Source organism: Helianthus annuus, chromosome 8, assembly GCF_002127325.2.
Source record: "Helianthus annuus cultivar XRQ/B chromosome 8, HanXRQr2.0-SUNRISE, whole genome shotgun sequence".
In the NCBI taxonomy this organism is placed as follows: domain Eukaryota; kingdom Viridiplantae; phylum Streptophyta; class Magnoliopsida; order Asterales; family Asteraceae; genus Helianthus; species Helianthus annuus.
Window position 1 is genome coordinate 21,553,887 of NC_035440.2, and position 18,005 is coordinate 21,571,891.

The following is an 18,005-nucleotide window of genomic DNA, read 5'->3' on the forward strand; positions in this document are numbered from 1 at the left end:
AAGTCACACCGGAGGATGGTTGACTTGGTCAACTTACAATACAAATCAGGACATCGTTTATATCAGACCGAATACAGACAAAGTACAGACACAAGTGCACCAACAAACTCCCCCTTGGCTGTAGCTTTGTCTTTGATCTCTAATCTTTGTCTTGTTCTTCTAAAAGTGTAGACTCGTCTTGAACTTCGACGGTCTTTGGTCTTCAAGTCTTCAAGACTCTGATGTCCTATCATGTCTTCAATGTCGGAGGATCTTCAAAGTCTTCACGTCTTGAAAGTAGAGAGTGTATCAACAAACTACCCGTATCATGTAGGAAGTGTGTTGACAAACTCCCCCTTAACATAAGCTCCCCCTTGAGTTATGCTCGTGAAAAGACTTTATCTTTATGAAGTGAGATCCTTGTGGTGTTGATGATGGCCAGCGGCAACTCGATCATCTTCATCTTTTGAGCGCCTTCTCGTCGTGTCTTCATTCCAAGGCTTGTCATCGACCATGTTCTCCTAGCCTTTAGAATCTGCACATGCAAGAAATCTAAACGCGTAATGAGAACAACTGCTTGGAATAGTATAAACAAATGACACACGAGTGACCATGTCAAAATCAAACACCGTCCGACAGTTTGAAAGTTTAATAAATTTATCAATTTTAAATTCTAACTTTCAAAATCTGCAAATTTTGACCGTTTATGAAGATTTAGTCAGTTCGGTTTTCAGTCAGGTTTCAGGTAACGAAGACTTGAGCTCCAACATCGTACGATCGAAAATAAAGCAGAAATAAAATCTTTTTGGCTTTTATAAAGTTTATATTAAAACAAGCCTAAAATCTTTTTGGTATTTTTGAAATTAAAAGACAACAATTTAAAATCCTTTGAGTGTTATCAAACGACATCACCGCTAATGTCGTGCTGATATGCACCAAACGACGAAACTGTTTAAAAGAAATAATAAAAGTTAAACAGTAAATAAATAAAAATATACAAACATTCTTTTTGCGAGTTTCGAGGGTAAGAGAATCATATCAGTGTACGGTCATGCCAAAACACTCTTGTTGTTCAGTTAGTTAACATTAAGATAAGCATCCTATAACAATTATCGGTATTGTTGTCCACTTAAGCTCAACTTATCAGATGTAATCATGTTTAGAGGATACGTTAATGTATGATTTATACTTACCGACCGGTGTTCATCCACATCACGACACATTCCCGTATCAAGGTATGCACGAGAGTTCATCTTACCGGTGAGTATACCGATTATCATCTGTTTGACCGTATAAATTGTGAGATACTCACTTATTTTGATTCGAAAACAAGCCCTTTGTGATATAATCACTTATTGATGAGGAACTTGATTTCCATATGCATGAGGGCACAGGTGCAAGTCCGTGAACAGGTCAGTACTTCCGTACAGCAGAGAGACGAACTTGACACCCGGATAAATGTGATATTTTATCACTTATTTGATATGGACATGTGATTGTTTATCACTTATTGAGGTCGAATGCAGTATGTAATATGTACACGTATGTATAGTATCATGGAAGATCTAGACTTGCGTCCCCGTTATTTTTCGGTAAAAGATACAACCATGATACCCAGATGATAAGCAGCATAAAGACCGAATATCTCAGAACCTCGGCAATCTATCAAACGAAATTTCGGTACTAAGACCATATGCCAATGAATGGTTCCCACCTGATCTTCAGTCGATTAAGATTTATATCACCCTGCACACTTTAAAATGATTGTGAGCCTACCGATACATCTTATATAGAGCTGCTTATCGTTTTTTATTTAAGGTTTAAAGAGGTTTGGATAGACCACTGATGTACTATCATTTTCTCTTTTGCTCGCCAGGAAACTCATTTTTGTTTTTCTATTGTTTTTGTGTTTTTGAATTTTTCGATGTTTTTGGATTTTCCGATTTTTGGATTTACTCCCCCTAAAATCAACAAACTAAGATAAATTTAAAAACACAAAGGTATTTACAAAAATGATTTTCCGATGTTTTTGGATTTTCCGATTTTTGGATTTACTCCCCCTAAAATCAACAAACTAAGATAAATTTAAAAACACAAAGGTATTTACAAAAATGATTTTCCGATGTTGGTTTTACTCTTGCTTGACCTTAATGCCGTTTACCAATAATAAAAAGTCAAATCTTGATTTGTCAAAAGCTTTGGTAAATAAGTCGGCACGTTGGTCATCGGTGTGGACCTTAACAACATCGATTAGCCTTTTCTCAAAGCAATCACGTATGAAGTGATATTTGATTTCGATGTGTTTGGTCTTTGAATGCTGCACAGGATTTCTAGTGATATCTAAAGCAGCAGAATTATCAACGTAAATAGGAGTAGTTAGGAATTCAAAACCGTAGTCCCGCATTTGTTGTTGGATCCAAAGAACTTGGGAGCAACAACTTGAGGCAGCAATGTATTCAGCTTCGCATGTTGATGTAGCTACACACGTCTGCTTCTTGCACTGCCATGTGACTAGGCGATTTCCTAAAAACTGACATCCAGCCGTTGTGGACTTGCCGTCGATTTTACATCCGCCAAAATCAGAATCACTGAATGCTACCAATTCAAAGTTATTATCCCTAGGGTACCACAGACCAGTGTCGGGGTACGTCTTCAAATAACGAAAAATCCTTTTGACAGCAGTAAGATGTGAGGCCTTCGGGTTAACTTGATATCTGGCAAGCAGGCACGTCGGGTACATTATGTCTGGCCTTGATGCTGTGAGGTACATGAGAGATCCGATCATAGCGCGATAGTTTGAGGGACTAACAGCTTCTCCCTTCAGATCTGGAGTAATTCCGTGATTAGTTGGCAATGGGGTACCAATGGGCGTTGCATCAGACATCTGGAACCGGCTCAAGATGTCACCAACATATTTAGTCTGATGGATGAATATCCCAGACTCCGTTTGTTGTACTTGTAGGCCCAAGAAGAAGGTCATTTCCCCCATAGCACTCATCTCGAATTTATCCTGCATAATGCGCTCGAATTCCCTACACAAGACATCATTAGTAGAACCAAAAATAATGTCATCAACGTATACCTGTACCAGAAGAAGATCTCCATCTTGTTCTTTGATGAAAAGAGTACAGTCGATAAGACCTCTGCGAAAACCGTTCTCCAGCAGATAGTGAGATAAGGTTGCATACCAAGCTCGTGGTGCTTGATGAAGACCATAAAGAGCTTTGTTGAGCAACCAAACCCGATCGGGATGGATAGGATCTTCAAAACCTGGAGGCTGTTCGACGTACACCTCTTCTTCAACCACACCATGTAAAAATGCACTTTTCACGTCCATCTGATAAACCTTGAATCCTTTGAAGGACGCATAGGCTAGAAAGATTCGAATTGCTTCGAGACGTGCCACTGGTGCATAGACTTCGTTGTAGTCGATCCCTTCAATCTGACGAAAACCTTGAACGACTAAACGAGCTTTGTTTCGGATAACAACTCCGCGGTCATCCTTTTTGCATTTGAAAACCCAACGGGTACCAATCTTCTTGTATCCAGCAGGTTTCTCTACTAGTTTCCAGACACCCAGCTTCTGGAATTGTTGCAGTTCTTCCTGCATTGCTTCAACCCAAGCATTATCTTTCAAGGCTTCTTTCCACGTTCTTGGTTCTTCTTGTGAGACATAACACGCGAAGGACCAGTCGTTTTGTTGCCCGGATTCTCGAATAGCTGCATACAAGCCTGCATTGTTGTTGTTTCGCAACATGTTTCTTGTTTGTACGCCACTTTGCACATTTCCAATGATGTTTTGTTGAGGATGGGTATTATGAATCCTTGTTTCTGGATTGTCTGGAACTGGAACATTTATACCCAGGTTGTTAAGATTAAGATCAACAACCAATTCAAGACCCGGAATTGACGAAGAGGATGATGCAGTAGTCTCAGCTGTTCTATGTGTTTCCACTGGAGGAGTACCCTCTGAAGTACCATGAACTGCTGTTGTAGGAGCTTCTTGATCTGCATCTAGAAATTCATCATCCTCTGAAGATTCGTTCAATTCGTTAGCATCATGAAAATCCTCATTGTTGAGAGTATTGTTGTTCACCGAAGAGGATGGTTCTTGATTCACAAGAATTGGACGAACCACCGGTGAAACTGTTGCATTGTCACTCTCGAAAAACATCCTAGCCGCAGCATTTTCTTCAACGGCTTCAACATTGATCGAATTGAAGAAGTCATCGTACTCAAACATCCAAGGTTGACCCGGATTTTTGACTGGCAAGGTGTGCCTTTGTACTCTGACCTCAGACCATTCCTCGACCCTTTTAGTCTCTAGATTCCAGACTCGTAAGTTAGGGGTGGCATACCCAAGAAAGTATCCATCAATTGCTCTTGCCCCAAACTTTCCATTAGGATCGATGATTGTGCATGGAGCTCCAAACGGTTCGAGATAGGACAAATCTGGTTTCCGTTTTTGAAGAAGCTCAAAGCAGGTCTTGTTGTGTCTTTTGACTGTAAGGACTCTGTTCAATGTGTAACATGCAGAGGCCACAGCTTCAGTCCAGAATGGAATAGGCAACTGTGACTCTACCAACATTGTCCTAGCAGTCTCGATCAATGTGCGGTTCTTACGTTCAGCGACACCATTCTGTTGAGGAGTATAAGCTGCACTAAACTCATGAAGAATACCTTTTGAAGTGCAGAACTCCATCATGGAATGATTCTTAAATTCAGTACCATTGTCGCTACGTATCCGCCTAACCTTCAACTTATACAAATTCTCAATCTGAATGATTAAGTTTTTGATAATACCAAAGGTTTCACTCTTGTGTGCCATGAACGCAACCCAAGAAAATCTTGAATAATCATCAGTAACCACGAGGCAGTATTGATCACCTCGAATACTCTTGTGCTTGACAGGACCGAACAAATCCATGTGCAAACGTTCAAGAGGAACTGCCACTGTGTTGATCTTCTTTGTAGGGTGCTTCTTCTTTGTTTGCTTTCCTTTCTGGCACGAAACACAGATGTCTTGAAGATGGAAATTTTTGAGGGGAACACCATTCACCAATTCATTTGAAACCAAATGATTCATTTTACGTAAGTGAATGTGACCCATTCGTCTGTGCCAAGAGATAGTGTCTTTTTCTGTGGCTTTGGAAACGAAACAAGTTGCTTGTGCAGACGTAGTAATAGCCTGGCTCATGTCAAGGACGTACAAATCATTTATCCTTGGAGCCGACAAGAGAATCCATTCTTTTGGAATTTTGAAGCCGGGTTTCAGCACATAACATCCATTAGCATCAAAGTGTACTGAAAATTTCTTGTCACAAATTTGAGAAACACTAAGAAGATTGTGATCAAGTTGTTGCACAAAATTGATCTTGTCAAAGCTGACAATCCCGTTAGATATCATTCCTTCACCCGTTATATATCCACCTTTATCTCCAGCAAAAGCAACATAACCTCCTCTAATAGATTTAACGTCGTAGAGAAGCTTCATGTCGCCTGTCATGTGCCTGGATGCCCCACTATCAACAATCCAATGACTACTGATAGTTCCTCCTGAAGCACCCTGCACATGAACTCAAATGAATTAGTTGGAGATGGGGACCCAAGCCATTGTGGTCTTGGGTCTTCCATTTTCATCAATGACAATAACTTCTTGTCTTTGATGGTTGGTGAATTGTGATGGTCCCCCTGATTCAACAACCGTTTTTGGTTTCCAAGTCTGTTTGGTTTCACCAGTGTTTTTCTTTAAAATTTTAACTTCTTGATGATTTGAAGTTTTAGAATTTTCTGGTTTTACAACAACAGATTGTTTATGAACCACATCGGTTTTAATCGCTTTTTCAATTTTCTTGACCTGTTGCCGTTTCTGTTTCTTTTCCCTTTCTTTTACAAGTCGGGGATCTTGTTTTGTGGAAACAGATGGCTTACGGTCAGTCTTACCACGGGGATCATCAACCTTTCCTTTCTGCTTATGAAGATATGGGCAGTTTCTAATAATGTGCCCAATGGTTCCACACTCAAAACATGATCTTCGTTCTACAAACCCCGAAGAATCATGTGATCGTCTAGCCGATGATGTTGAACTTTGTGAACCCGAGGTACTAGGTTTTGAACTACTTGGTTCATTTCTTTTCTCGACAAAAGCTTTCTTGACAAAATCTAAGTTAGATTGATTTTCAAACTTCTCAATTTTGTCTGTTCCCGTCGATTTCACAAAGTTAACATTCTTCTTCTTCTTTTGGTTCGGCTTCTTTTGCACTGGAGCCGGTGCTTTACCTTTGGGTTTGGTGTGATTTTGCTGTGTTGGCACTGTTGGCAATTTCTTGTTGCCAAATTGCTTTCGAACTTCAGCCTTTGGGATTGGAGGACACTGGGTGACTGTAACTTTAGGTCCTGCCTTTCCCAAGAACTTACTTGTCGAATTCTCAAAGACTTTGCAGATTAAGGATTGATTAACATTCTTAATGGGAAAATCTTTGTCTGAGTAAATTTTATCATCACCAACTAGAGTGTACAGCAAATTCACACTCTCCGGCTCTCCTGCAGATGAGGACTCAGTTGCAACAGTCTTAGCGGGTTTGACAGTGGGATCACATAGAATGTGATTCTCAAGAGGTATGTCCTCATTTTTGACTACCGCATCAGACTTTGCTGGGACAGTATCATCAGATTCATCATCAGACGAATCAGCATCCTCAATCACAACTGTCGGATCTTGATTCTGTTCAGCACTCACAAATGTATCTGCTGACACATCTGAATCTGAGGATACTTCCTTTTGGTATCCGAGCCCTGCAGCAAACTCCTTAACATCCAGAGGCACAGAAGGTTCAAAGAAAACTCTGTCCTCTTCATCAGGCATGGCGTCATAATTATGTCTCACTGGTGGTGGACACTTCTTGTAGCCTATACATGTGACATCTCTCTTTTCCTTCTGAACGTCAATGATGTGATCTAACACATAGCTAGAACTCAAATAACTGTCTAGCTTGAGTTGGATCGCATCACTTTCGGTTTTCACACAAGCCATCTCTTTTTGCATACTCTCAAGGCGAGATATATACAAATTAATATCAGTTTGTTTTCTTGAAACCATTTTAGTCAGTTCAGTTTTATCCTTCTTTAATGTTTCAATTACTGACTTAAATTCTTTTTCATGGTTTTCATAAAACATGTTGGCTTCTGTGCATTTAGAGAGATCCACAGTCAACTTCTGATTGTGGAGAAAGGTCACATCATATTTTTCTTGCAAAGCGTCATGCTTACTTTGCAAGTCACTCAAATTCTCATTCACAGTAGTATGTTTGTCTTGCAAGTCAAACAAACTAGCTTGTAAAGCATCATGTTTGCCTTGCAACTCAGACATACTTTTCTCAAGATCAGCACATCTAGCATGCAACCTAGCACATTCATCACAATTAACAGCAGTGGGTTCATCGACACATACCTGACTTGATGAACCGTCGACATTAGCCATAAAGGCTGAATGGAGAGAAGACGAAGAGTAAGCAGCTTGATCCACCAGAATAGATCTTCTTTGAGTTTCTGCTACAGCTTCCCCCAAGAGTTCATCAATGTCAATATCATCCGAAACATTAGATGTCTCACCCACATGATCATCACCAGAGTTGGATGATTCTTCATCAACACTCCTGCTGTATCCAGAGGAGTCTTCATCTTCAGACGATTCATCACCACTGGCAGAAGATTCTCCACCATTGGTGTGAACCAGCTCCTTCACAATCTGAGCAAAACATGCTGTTCCATCAGGAGCATCACCACCCAACTGGATTGACCAGTCACAACCTTCATCCACCTGAACTGCAAGTGCTCGGTTTGTTTGGTTGTTGACAGGCACCAATGTACGATCATTGTTTCTGTTCTGCTGGTTGCCTTGGTTCCTGAAGGGGTTTTGATTCCCGTGCTGGGCTGGCTTTGTACATTCCCGTTTAAAGTGGCCCCGTTCACCACAGTTGAAGCACTTAACAGCTTGCTTATCGAACCCATACTTGGTGTCTCGCTTACTCTCCAAGCTGGTTCTTCCAGTACTTTCCATCCAATCCTTTGCTCTTCTCACAGCACTCGCAAAGGCCCACTTGATATCCATCAAGTCCATCTCTTCCTTATCAATCTGCCTGTAATCTTCTTGTGTCAGATTAATATTTCCAATCTGACCTTCTATCAACCCACAGTACGCGCTCACTACAGTGTTAAGCAGCTCCATGTGTTCCTTAGCTACTTCTACACTGATTTTAGAGAAACTTGAAGTGTCAAGCTGTACTGTATTTGGCTTTGATTGTTGACCTGCAGAAGATGATGTTCCTCCATAACAGGCATATTGTGGTTGTTGAACAGGAGGAGGAGGAGGTGGTTGTATTGGATTTCCATACAAATCTGTGGTTGGAGGCGGCTTTACAGGAACTTGCACTGGATTGCCGTACATATCCGTGCTTGTGACAAACGCCGTTTGAAGTGGAGCATGTGAACCGGCTTTTGCTGATGAAGAAGTGGAGGTGCCATAATACATCTCTGGATTCTGTGGCACTGCAACTCTCTTTGCCTTTAACGTTTCTTCCTGATCCTTGTTCTCCAGAAGCTGCACGAAATCGTTGATATTTGTAGTTCTCAACGTTCCGTTGTACTTCAAGATTTCCAGGAAGTTATTCCATTGAGGAGGCAATGCATCGGCAAACTTCTTTACCACCTCTGTTGGAGTCGTTGTGACTTCAAAGTTTGTCAGCTCAGTAAGCAGGTGATAGAAACGGCTTGTCATATCTCCCAAGGACTCCTTATCCATACATGTGAAGCCATCGAATTCTTTCTTCAGTAGATCTCGTCGTAGTTGACGTGTGGCTTCATTACCTACTCCTCTTGTCTTCAAGGCATCCCACAGCTTCTTCGTAGTCTTGAAACTGACGAACTGATGATAAATATCCTTGCTCAGTGCTTGAGTAAGAATAGCGTATGCTTTCTTTTCTAAGTCATACGTCTTCTTTTGATCATCAGGAAGATCGGCAAATGTAGCTGTCGAAGAAGCAGCAACCTCGATAGTTTGATCGAATTCCGTAATGAACCGTAACCACAACTCTGTATTTTGACCAAGAATGTATGTATGGAAACGATCAACCCATCCTGGATATTCATGAAGATGCATCAACTTTGGAGGCCTGTTCAAACTTCCGGTTTCACTTTCGCTTAGAAGAAGACTTTGAATACTCGGAGTTTGATTTGAAACAAACGCCCATTGACCAGCTGGAGTGGCATTTGTTTGTGAGGATGTAGATACCGGAGATTCGGCCCATGATGGAGATTGACTAGTATTCATGTATTTTCCACTGTCTGGAGCCGGACTTCCCCACCAACTAGGATTCATGATAGATAAGCAAAATAAATGCTAAGTAAGAATGATCCGAAAGATAACACAACCGAAGGATCCTGGTCGAAAGATCTGAAATCACAGAAACTTGTTAACAATAAACAAACCTCAATCGAAAGATATAACCTTGTTCGAAGGATCAACAGTACTCGAAAGATTACTGTTGACTCTCGAACAATGATTTCGAAAGATTCAAGAACTCGAAAGATTCCCTTTGAAAGATCCTTATCTTTCGAGCCAAATCCTTATCTTTCGAACAATAGATCTCGAAAGATTCACCAATACGAAGGATCCTAATCTTTCGGACACTAGTCTTTCGAAAAGATTCCTCTGTCGAAGGATATGTTTCAGACTTCGAAGGATGGGTCGAAGGATATAAATCTTTCGAGCCCTCCTTGATCGAAAGATATCGAAGGATGATCTTTCGATGTCGAAAGATATCTTTCGAGAGGCTCTGACACAACTGACACAGATGTGACGGGTTGGTGAAAAGGTGATGGGTAGGTAAGTCAACTTTCGGCAGAATGGTATGGCAGGCTGACAACTTTCCCACCAACCACGATTTTGAAAGATAATTTGCCCAAAAAGGAAAACTTAACCCAGAAACCGGTGACCGGAACCTTAACCGGAATATTGCCGGAATTCACCAAATCACTCAAAAACAAGTTTTCAAGTTACCCAACCCACTTTAAACACTCCCGGTTAGTTTAGACACGTTTTTACTCAAAGAAAATGCAAGAAAACAAGTAAAAACAGGTGCAAAAACCAAGTGTTTCAACACACCAAAACTTGTAAAAACCCGGTTTTAAACAAGGTTAAGAGCCTTAGCTCTGATACCACTTGTAGGTCCCTGTTTCGCGGAGGATTACGAACCTAAACCTTGTTATACAAACCTACTAGCGAGTGCGGAATCCAAGCTAGCAAGCAAACCGAGTTAGTAGCAAGTAGAGAAACAAACACACAAAGATTCACCGATTAACACTAGTCGTATTAATGCAAATGAAGGTTCGGTTACAAGCTCAATGTTTACAGAAGTGTTCTATAAACTCTCTAAGTGTGTGTGTGAGTTCTGGGCAGAATGCTCTCTAAGCTTCTATCTCTTGGTGTGTAAAATGGCAGAACTAACTCTCACACAACACATGCATGGGTATATATACCCAGCTCAGCATGTCTGCTCGAAGGATTCGACAGATGGTCCGAAGGATCATCTGTCGACCACATGTTACACGAAAGATCAGCATGGACCTCGAAGGATCATCCTTCGAGGTCTAATGGTCGAACCATGGTCGAACCATATCTTTCGATCACCTCGAAGGATCAGGTGTATCCTTCGAGGCTATCCTTCGATCAGAACATCTTTCAACTGTTGTCCAAGTCACACCGGAGGATGGTTGACTTGGTCAACTTACAATACAAATCAGGACATCGTTTATATCAGACCGAATACAGACAAAGTACAGACACAAGTGCACCAACAAACGCGTTTTTGTAAAGTGAAAGTAGCAGCGGTCGTGTTGAAAATATAGCAATTCAAATGGTTATAACAATTCAAATGGTAGTCTTAGTTCTTTATTTGTTTTGTCCAGATATATGTGAATTAATTGGGCTTGAAGCTGTACGCACCGGTATTGGGCTTGAAGCTGTACACATGGGTATTGGGCTTGAAGCTGGTTCGGGGTTTTCATGGGCTGCTGTGTTCTTAGGCCACTAAGTGCTGGGCTGGACTTTCATAGAAGACATCAGAAGTTGTGATGCGAATGGATCAGTTTTTTAGGCTACGTTGATAATATACATAAACTAGACAAGATTTTTCTCTCAAAGTTTCTTTCTCTCAGTCTTCAACGTTACACAATCGCATCGTAGAATTAGGATTTTCTTCATCTAAGTTTGTCGGTTAATTCTGGTGTAATCAGATCGTTAAGTTGATGATCTGATCTTGTTCGTGTAGTTGTATTGAGAGTTCTTCGAGTGATGTACAAAGATTTGTTGTAATAATTCTTAATAAAGTTCTGTTAATACCGTTTTTTGACAGGTCGCAATAGGGCAATGCAACGGTTTTTTTCCGACCGGAAATGAGGTCAGAAAGAATCCAATTTTCCAGTAGTACGATCTAGTTGAAACCGGTTAATCTCTTAACATCACATACTTAGTTAGATAGTTAGAATAAGTATTATGTAGCGGTTACAAAGTACGAGGACCAAAGTTGACAACATGGAAGATGGTAACTACCATCATAATCGAAAAGGTGTGTCTCCACACACACACACACCATTTCGAATCGGTATCAAGGCACAAGAAGGAAAAGACGCACCGGTTGGATGAATGGACAAGATTCGACATACCTCTTCATGATTCAATCACAACCACATATCCAAGAGACGTGTCCTTTCACGAAGAGATGCAACCATTCACTCGTACCCGTAGAAAACTATAAATAGGTTTATGTAAATTCATTTGTAACTAACACTCTCAATTCGATTTGTATACATTCATTCAAGTTATTGTTATTCAAAGTTATCACGCTCATTTAGAGATCAAGATCCAGTTCGGGCCAGAGCATCAGGCTCTAAGCGTGGGAATCGCAAGGCATCGCAGGGAATTCGCGATCAGGTTTCAATTTTGTTTTAAATTCGCAAAGTTCAATTTCAGAATTTTTGATTTTCGGTTCTAGGGAAGTCGGTCGAACCGAACGGTTAGGAATCTAGGTTTTGGTTTTGATTCCGGGGTTTAGTGCGAATTAGTTTGTTTCGGTTGTTTGGTTATTACACGATTCGGGTAATCGGGTTGTTAAGATCTATTGAAACCAAAAGAAAGTTTATTAGAAGTGAAGATTATTCGGCAGGAAGATATGTCAGGATCAACCGGACAAAGTCCGATAATAATACAGAAAGATGGAAATTCTCTTTCCCAGTTTCAGTGTCCGATTCTGAAACCAACAAACTATACGGTTTGGGCTATTCGTATCAAGACGATTCTTGAAGCGAATGGTTTGTGGGAAACGATTGAACCGGCAGAAAATGCAACGGTAGACACTAAGAAAGATAAGTCTGCAATTGCATATCTGTTTCAAGCAATACCAGAAGACGTTGTATTGCAAGTTGCAAGTTGTAAAACTGCAAAAGAGATTTGGGATAATCTAAAGGTTAGACACGTTGGTGTTGATCGGGTACAAAAGGCGCGTATGCATACGCTATTGTCAGAATTTGAATTGTTGCAAATGAAGGATGACGACACTATTGATTCATTTACCGCAAAGATTAATAGTATCGTTACCCGGGCAACTGAAGTAGGAACGAAATTGAGTCAACCGAGTCTAGTACGCAAACTCCTAAATGGCGTACCGGATAAGTTTACTCAAATCGTTGCCTCTATGGAACAATACTCCGATCTAGAAACCATGACGCTAGAAGAAGCGGTCAGAAGACTAAAGACGTATGAAGAACGACTCAAGTTAAAGAAAGGAAATCAAGGAAAAGCCAATACAGGCTTAGGTTCACACATCATGATAACAACAGAGGAAGACAATCTGGAAACCGTAGACGTGGTAGGTTTAACCAGACACGTGGGAATTGGCGGAACAATGGAAACAGGCAAAGTCCCAGAAACGAAGGATCTACATCTAGACCTAGAAACGGAAATTCTAGAAATTGGAGGAAGTTTGCAAGAACCGACCTAAGTAAGATCCAATGTTTTAAGTGTCAGAAGTTTGGACACTTCAAGAAGGACTGTTCTGAGAAAGACGAAGTACAAGAACATTCAAACCTCGTCGAGGAAGACGAAGCACCCGTATTACTAATGACAATACAAGAAGAAAATGTTCAAGAAAGGGCTCTGCTAAACGAAGAACGTATAAAACCAACCAGTTACGCCTCGAAAGATGAAAACCTATGGTACTTAGACAACGGGGCCAGCAACCACATGACAGGAGTGCGAAGTCACTTCAAAGAATTAGATGAAACGGTGACAGGACAAGTACGGTTTGGTGATGGGTCACACGTAGAAATTAAAGGCAAAGGTTCAATACTACTGGAATGTCTGAACCAAGAACAAAAGATTGTTTCACAAGTATACTACATTCCAAGTCTGAAAAGCAATATATTGAGCCTCGGACAACTTACAGAAATCGGTTGCAAAGTGGTTATGGACGGAGATCTACTTACTATCCGAGATCGAAATAGAAAGCTACTAATGCGAGTCAAGAGATTGAAGAACAGGCTGTACAAAGTCAAACTGAAAACTGGAAAACCAATCTGCTTACTATCAAAGACCGAAGACATAGCATGGTTATAGCACGCAAGGTTAGGCCATTTACACTTCGACGCTATTAAGGAAATGACTCGTAAGAACTTGGTACATGGAGTTCCCCAAATAAGTCATGCTAGTCAAATCTGTGACGCATGCTTATTAGGAAAGCATAGTAGGGCACCATTTCCAAATCAGGCAAAGTTCAGATCTTTAAAACCTCTGGACTTAGTCTATGGAGACTTGTGTGGTCCTATAACTCCACCAACACATGCTGGGAAGAAGTATATATTCTTACTTGTAGACGATTGTACTCGCTACATGTGGGCATATTTACTAACTTCCAAGGATCAAGCATTCGAAACATTTAAAGAGTTCAAAGAAAAGGTGGAAAAGGAAATGCAGACCAAGCTAAAAATGCTAAGGACGGATAGAGGAGGTGAATTCACATCGGCTGAATTCAACAAGTATTGCAAAACCAACGGCATAGCAAGACAGCTTACAGCACCATATTCCCCATAGCAAAATGGAGTAGTAGAAAGGCGAAACAGGACGATGTTATCCACTACTCGCAGTATGCTGAAGGCAATGAACATGCCACAGAACTTTTGGGGTGAAGTAATACGACACACGATATATGTACTAAACAGGGTTCCGACAAAAGCCCTGGTGAACAAGACACCATACGAAGCACTAAAAGGAAGAAAGCCAAATTTAGAACACTTGAAGGTCTTTGGCTGCACTGCTTACGCTAAGGTACTACCACTTCAACAAAAGAAGTTAGATGATAGAAGTGCACCTATGGTTTATCTTGGAATAGAAGAAGGATCAAAGGCGTACAGATTATATGATCCAGCAAAGAACAAGATATGTGTCAGTAGAGATGTAAAGTTCATGGAAGGTCAACCATGGAACTGGAATAATTATATGGAAACGGTAGATTCAGGGAATCCCGAATGGACAAACTTTGTCATTCAAGAAGACGACATACCATCAGAACTAGAAGAAAATGAACCAAGTAGTCCAGGCAGTAGCGGGCCACAACATAATGATTCAGGAGGAGATCAGACAGAAGAACCAGACTCCTATGTAACCCCGCCAGCACATTCAAACAATCAAAACTCAGCAGGAAGCTCAAGCAGTTTATCAAATGGAGGTCCATCTACCTCTGAAAGTACAACAGAAAGTACTAGCGACACTCCAGTAAGACTAAAAAGTCTCGAAGACCTGTATGAAGAAACAGAAGAAATTCAACTAGATCCACATGAATTATTACTCGCTGAAGAAGAACCAAGGAATTACAAGGAAGCATCGAATGACAGAAAGTGGATTGAAGCAATGAAGGCTGAGTTAGACTCAATAAACAAGAATAACACTTGGAATTTGACGGAATTACCAAGTGGTCATAAGGCAATAGGTTTAAAGTGGGTATTCAAGACAAAGAAAGATGCAAACGGAAACATTGTCAGACACAAAGCAAGGCTAGTTGCAAAAGGATATGTTCAGCAACACGGAATAGACTTTGACGAAGTCTTTGCACCAGTAGCACGTATGGAAACAGTACGACTAATGTTGGCTTTAGCAGCATATCAAGGTTGGGAGGTACATCATCTAGATGTGAAATCTGCATTCTTGCACGGAGACCTCAAGGAGGAAGTCTATGTATCACAACCAGAAGGATTTGTAAAGCCAGGAAATGAAGGAAAGGTTTACAGACTATCTAAAGCACTGTATGGATTGAGACAAGCACCAAGAGCTTGGAATACAAAGTTAGATCAAACCCTAAAGTCACTTAACTTCAAGAAGTGCACTTTAGAGAACGCAATTTATACAAGGACGAGTGAAGCCTCTACGCTAATAGTTGGAGTCTATGTTGATGACTTGATAGTCACTGGAACACCAAAGAAGGAGATAGACACCTTCAAATCTCAGATGAAGAACAAATTTGATATGAGCGATCTAGGATTGCTAGCATACTATCTAGGAATAGAAGTAATTCAAACAGGGGGTGAGATTGGCATCTAGCAGACAGGATATATCAACAAGATACTCAAAGACGCCGATATGTTATCCTGCAATGACACAAAGACACCCATGACTCCAGGAACTCAATTAACAAAGACTGAAGAAGGAGATTTAGTATATGCAACACATTACAGAAGCCTGATAGGTTCTCTCAGGTACTTATTGCATACAAGACCAGATCTCTGTTACCCAGTCAGTCTACTTAGTAGATTCATGCAAGAACCAAAGGAACAACACCTGAAGGAAGTAAAACAAATACTACGTTACATCAAAGGAACTAAAGAGCATGGAATCATCTACAAAAGACAAGGAGGATGTAAGATCACAGGTTATAGTGACAGTAGTTTTGGAGTTAATACAGACAAAGGAAAAGGAACAACTGGTCTGGTATTCTACTTTGGAGAATCACCTATAACCTGGTGTACACAGAAGCAACAGACAGTGGCACTATCATCATGTGAATCAGAATTCATGGCGGCCACTGCAGCAGCATGTCAAGCACTATGGCTTAAAAGATTGTTAAGTGAAATCACAGGCTGGAAGGAAGAAAAGATAACACTCAGAGTAGATAATGTTTCAGCAATAGCACTCATGAGAAATCCAGTCTTTCATGGAAGAAGCAAGCACATTGACACACGCTATCACTTCATAAGAGAATGTGTGGAAAACGAAGATATCACTGTGGAACACATAAGTGGAGAACTACAACGGGCAGATATACTAACAAAGGCACTAGCAAGGATCAAGTTTGCTACAATGAGGGAACTGCTCGGAATTCAAGATTTGAAGCAACTCATGGATGTTCGAGATTAAGGGGGTGAATGAAACCGGTTAATCTCTTAACATCACATACTTAGTTAGATAGTTAGAATAAGTATTATGTAGCGGTTACAAAGTACGAGGACCAAAGTTGACAACATGGAAGATGGTAACTACCATCATAATCGAAAAGGTGTGTCTCCACACACACACCCCATTTCGAATCGGTATCAAGGCACAAGAAGGAAAAGACGCACCGGTTGGATGAATGGACAAGATTCGACATACCTCTTCATGATTCAATCACAACCACATATCCAAGAGACGTGTCCTTTCACGAAGAGACGCAACCATTCACTCGTACCCGTAGAAAACTATAAATAGGTTTATGTAAATTCATTTGTAACTAACACTCTCAATTCGATTTGTATACATTCATTCAAGTTATTGTTATTCAAAGTTATCACGCTCATTTAGAGATCAAGATCCAGTTCGGGCCAACAAATCTAGTATCAACATCATAATGTCAGGTTTCAGAAGTAACACTTCCTTTATGAAAATTTTTCATTTATCATCTTGTCCAAGACAAAACTTGTTTCTTCTTGAGTTGTTGAGGATTGTACTTGTGATTACTTTAATTTCATCTTTTGAAAGCAAGTCGTTTGATTCATTTACTGGCTTCCGTATTATAATATATAGAGAAAAAAACAAGAATATTGTATCAGCAGAAATATTATATTTTCTTTATCTCAGCAGAAACATGATTTAAATCTGTATTCAACCAATAGCTAACAAAAGGCAGAAAGATCTTCTTCCCATTTATTCAAGAATTATACAAAAAAACCATCATCATCTTTCAACAAAGAAATCCCATCTGCAACTCAACTCTTGCCAGCAAGCCCAGCCTTTATTTTCTGAATAGTGTAAACATCTGTTTTAAAAGACAAAGCCAATACCCCATCATCAATAGTAGTATTAAAAACCGAATTCGGAACTGAAACCGTTCCTGCATTAGCACTGCCAAACGCGGAAACAGCCAGTGCTTCATTCTTTTTATCACCATTGTACTGAAAATGAATAAGTCCCTTTGGGAACACAAACATATCACCCGTTTTAAGGGTCTGTGTGAAAAGTTTATTAGTTGTATCAACGAACCCAACTTCTAAAGTGCCATCAACAAGGAACAAAAGTTCAGACGCTCGTGGGTGTGTATGGGGCGGGTTCACCGAACCAGGTGGGAAATCAAGAACCGCATACGACACACTTTGACCATTTAGAGCCGGGAATTCGGCCATGCTTGCTTTTAAAACCTTGAAAGTTTTAGCCTCTGGGGCATCTAGTAACACCCGCATGCCTATATATGTGAAAAAGTTCCCATCTACCGTTGTATTGTCTTCGGGGACAATAAAGTCAGAGAGAATATCAGGATCACCAGCCATTGATTCACTGAGAGCTGATAGTATTAGGACTACTATTAAAAACATGGTCTTCATGTTGACTCTAAAAGATGGAAATGAACAAAGAAGCTCTTTTGTTGATTGTACAATTAGTTACATTGTATTAATTTATAGGGGTGTATGCATTTACCTTAGGGAATGATTGATAACTACAATGACCTTGT

At 40.4% G+C, this 18,005-nt stretch overlaps 2 protein-coding genes across 2 annotated transcripts; one reads left to right on the plus strand and one right to left on the minus strand.

The window, feature by feature from the left end:
- Positions 1-15,694: 15,694 nt before the first annotated feature.
- On the plus strand, positions 15,695-16,438 carry LOC118480925 (secreted RxLR effector protein 161-like). The gene has a single exon (XM_035975927.1). The coding sequence runs from the start codon at positions 15,695-15,697 to the stop codon at positions 16,436-16,438; it is 744 nt and encodes a 247-aa protein (XP_035831820.1).
- A 662-nt stretch (positions 16,439-17,100) lies between these two features.
- On the minus strand, positions 17,101-17,901 carry LOC110870925 (germin-like protein 9-3). The gene has a single exon (XM_022119984.2). It carries the CDS (start codon positions 17,875-17,877, stop codon positions 17,266-17,268), a length of 612 nt encoding a protein of 203 aa, XP_021975676.1. The 5' UTR covers positions 17,878-17,901; the 3' UTR covers positions 17,101-17,265.
- Between the last annotated feature and the right edge of the window lie 104 nt (positions 17,902-18,005).

Bases quoted from the DNA above. Each gene is read 5' to 3' on its own strand.
- LOC118480925 (XM_035975927.1), top strand. From the start codon at position 15,695: ATGACTCCAGGAACTCAATTAACAAAGACTGAAGAAGGAGATTTAGTA.
- LOC110870925 (XM_022119984.2), bottom strand. From the start codon at position 17,877: ATGAAGACCATGTTTTTAATAGTAGTCCTAATACTATCAGCTCTCAGT.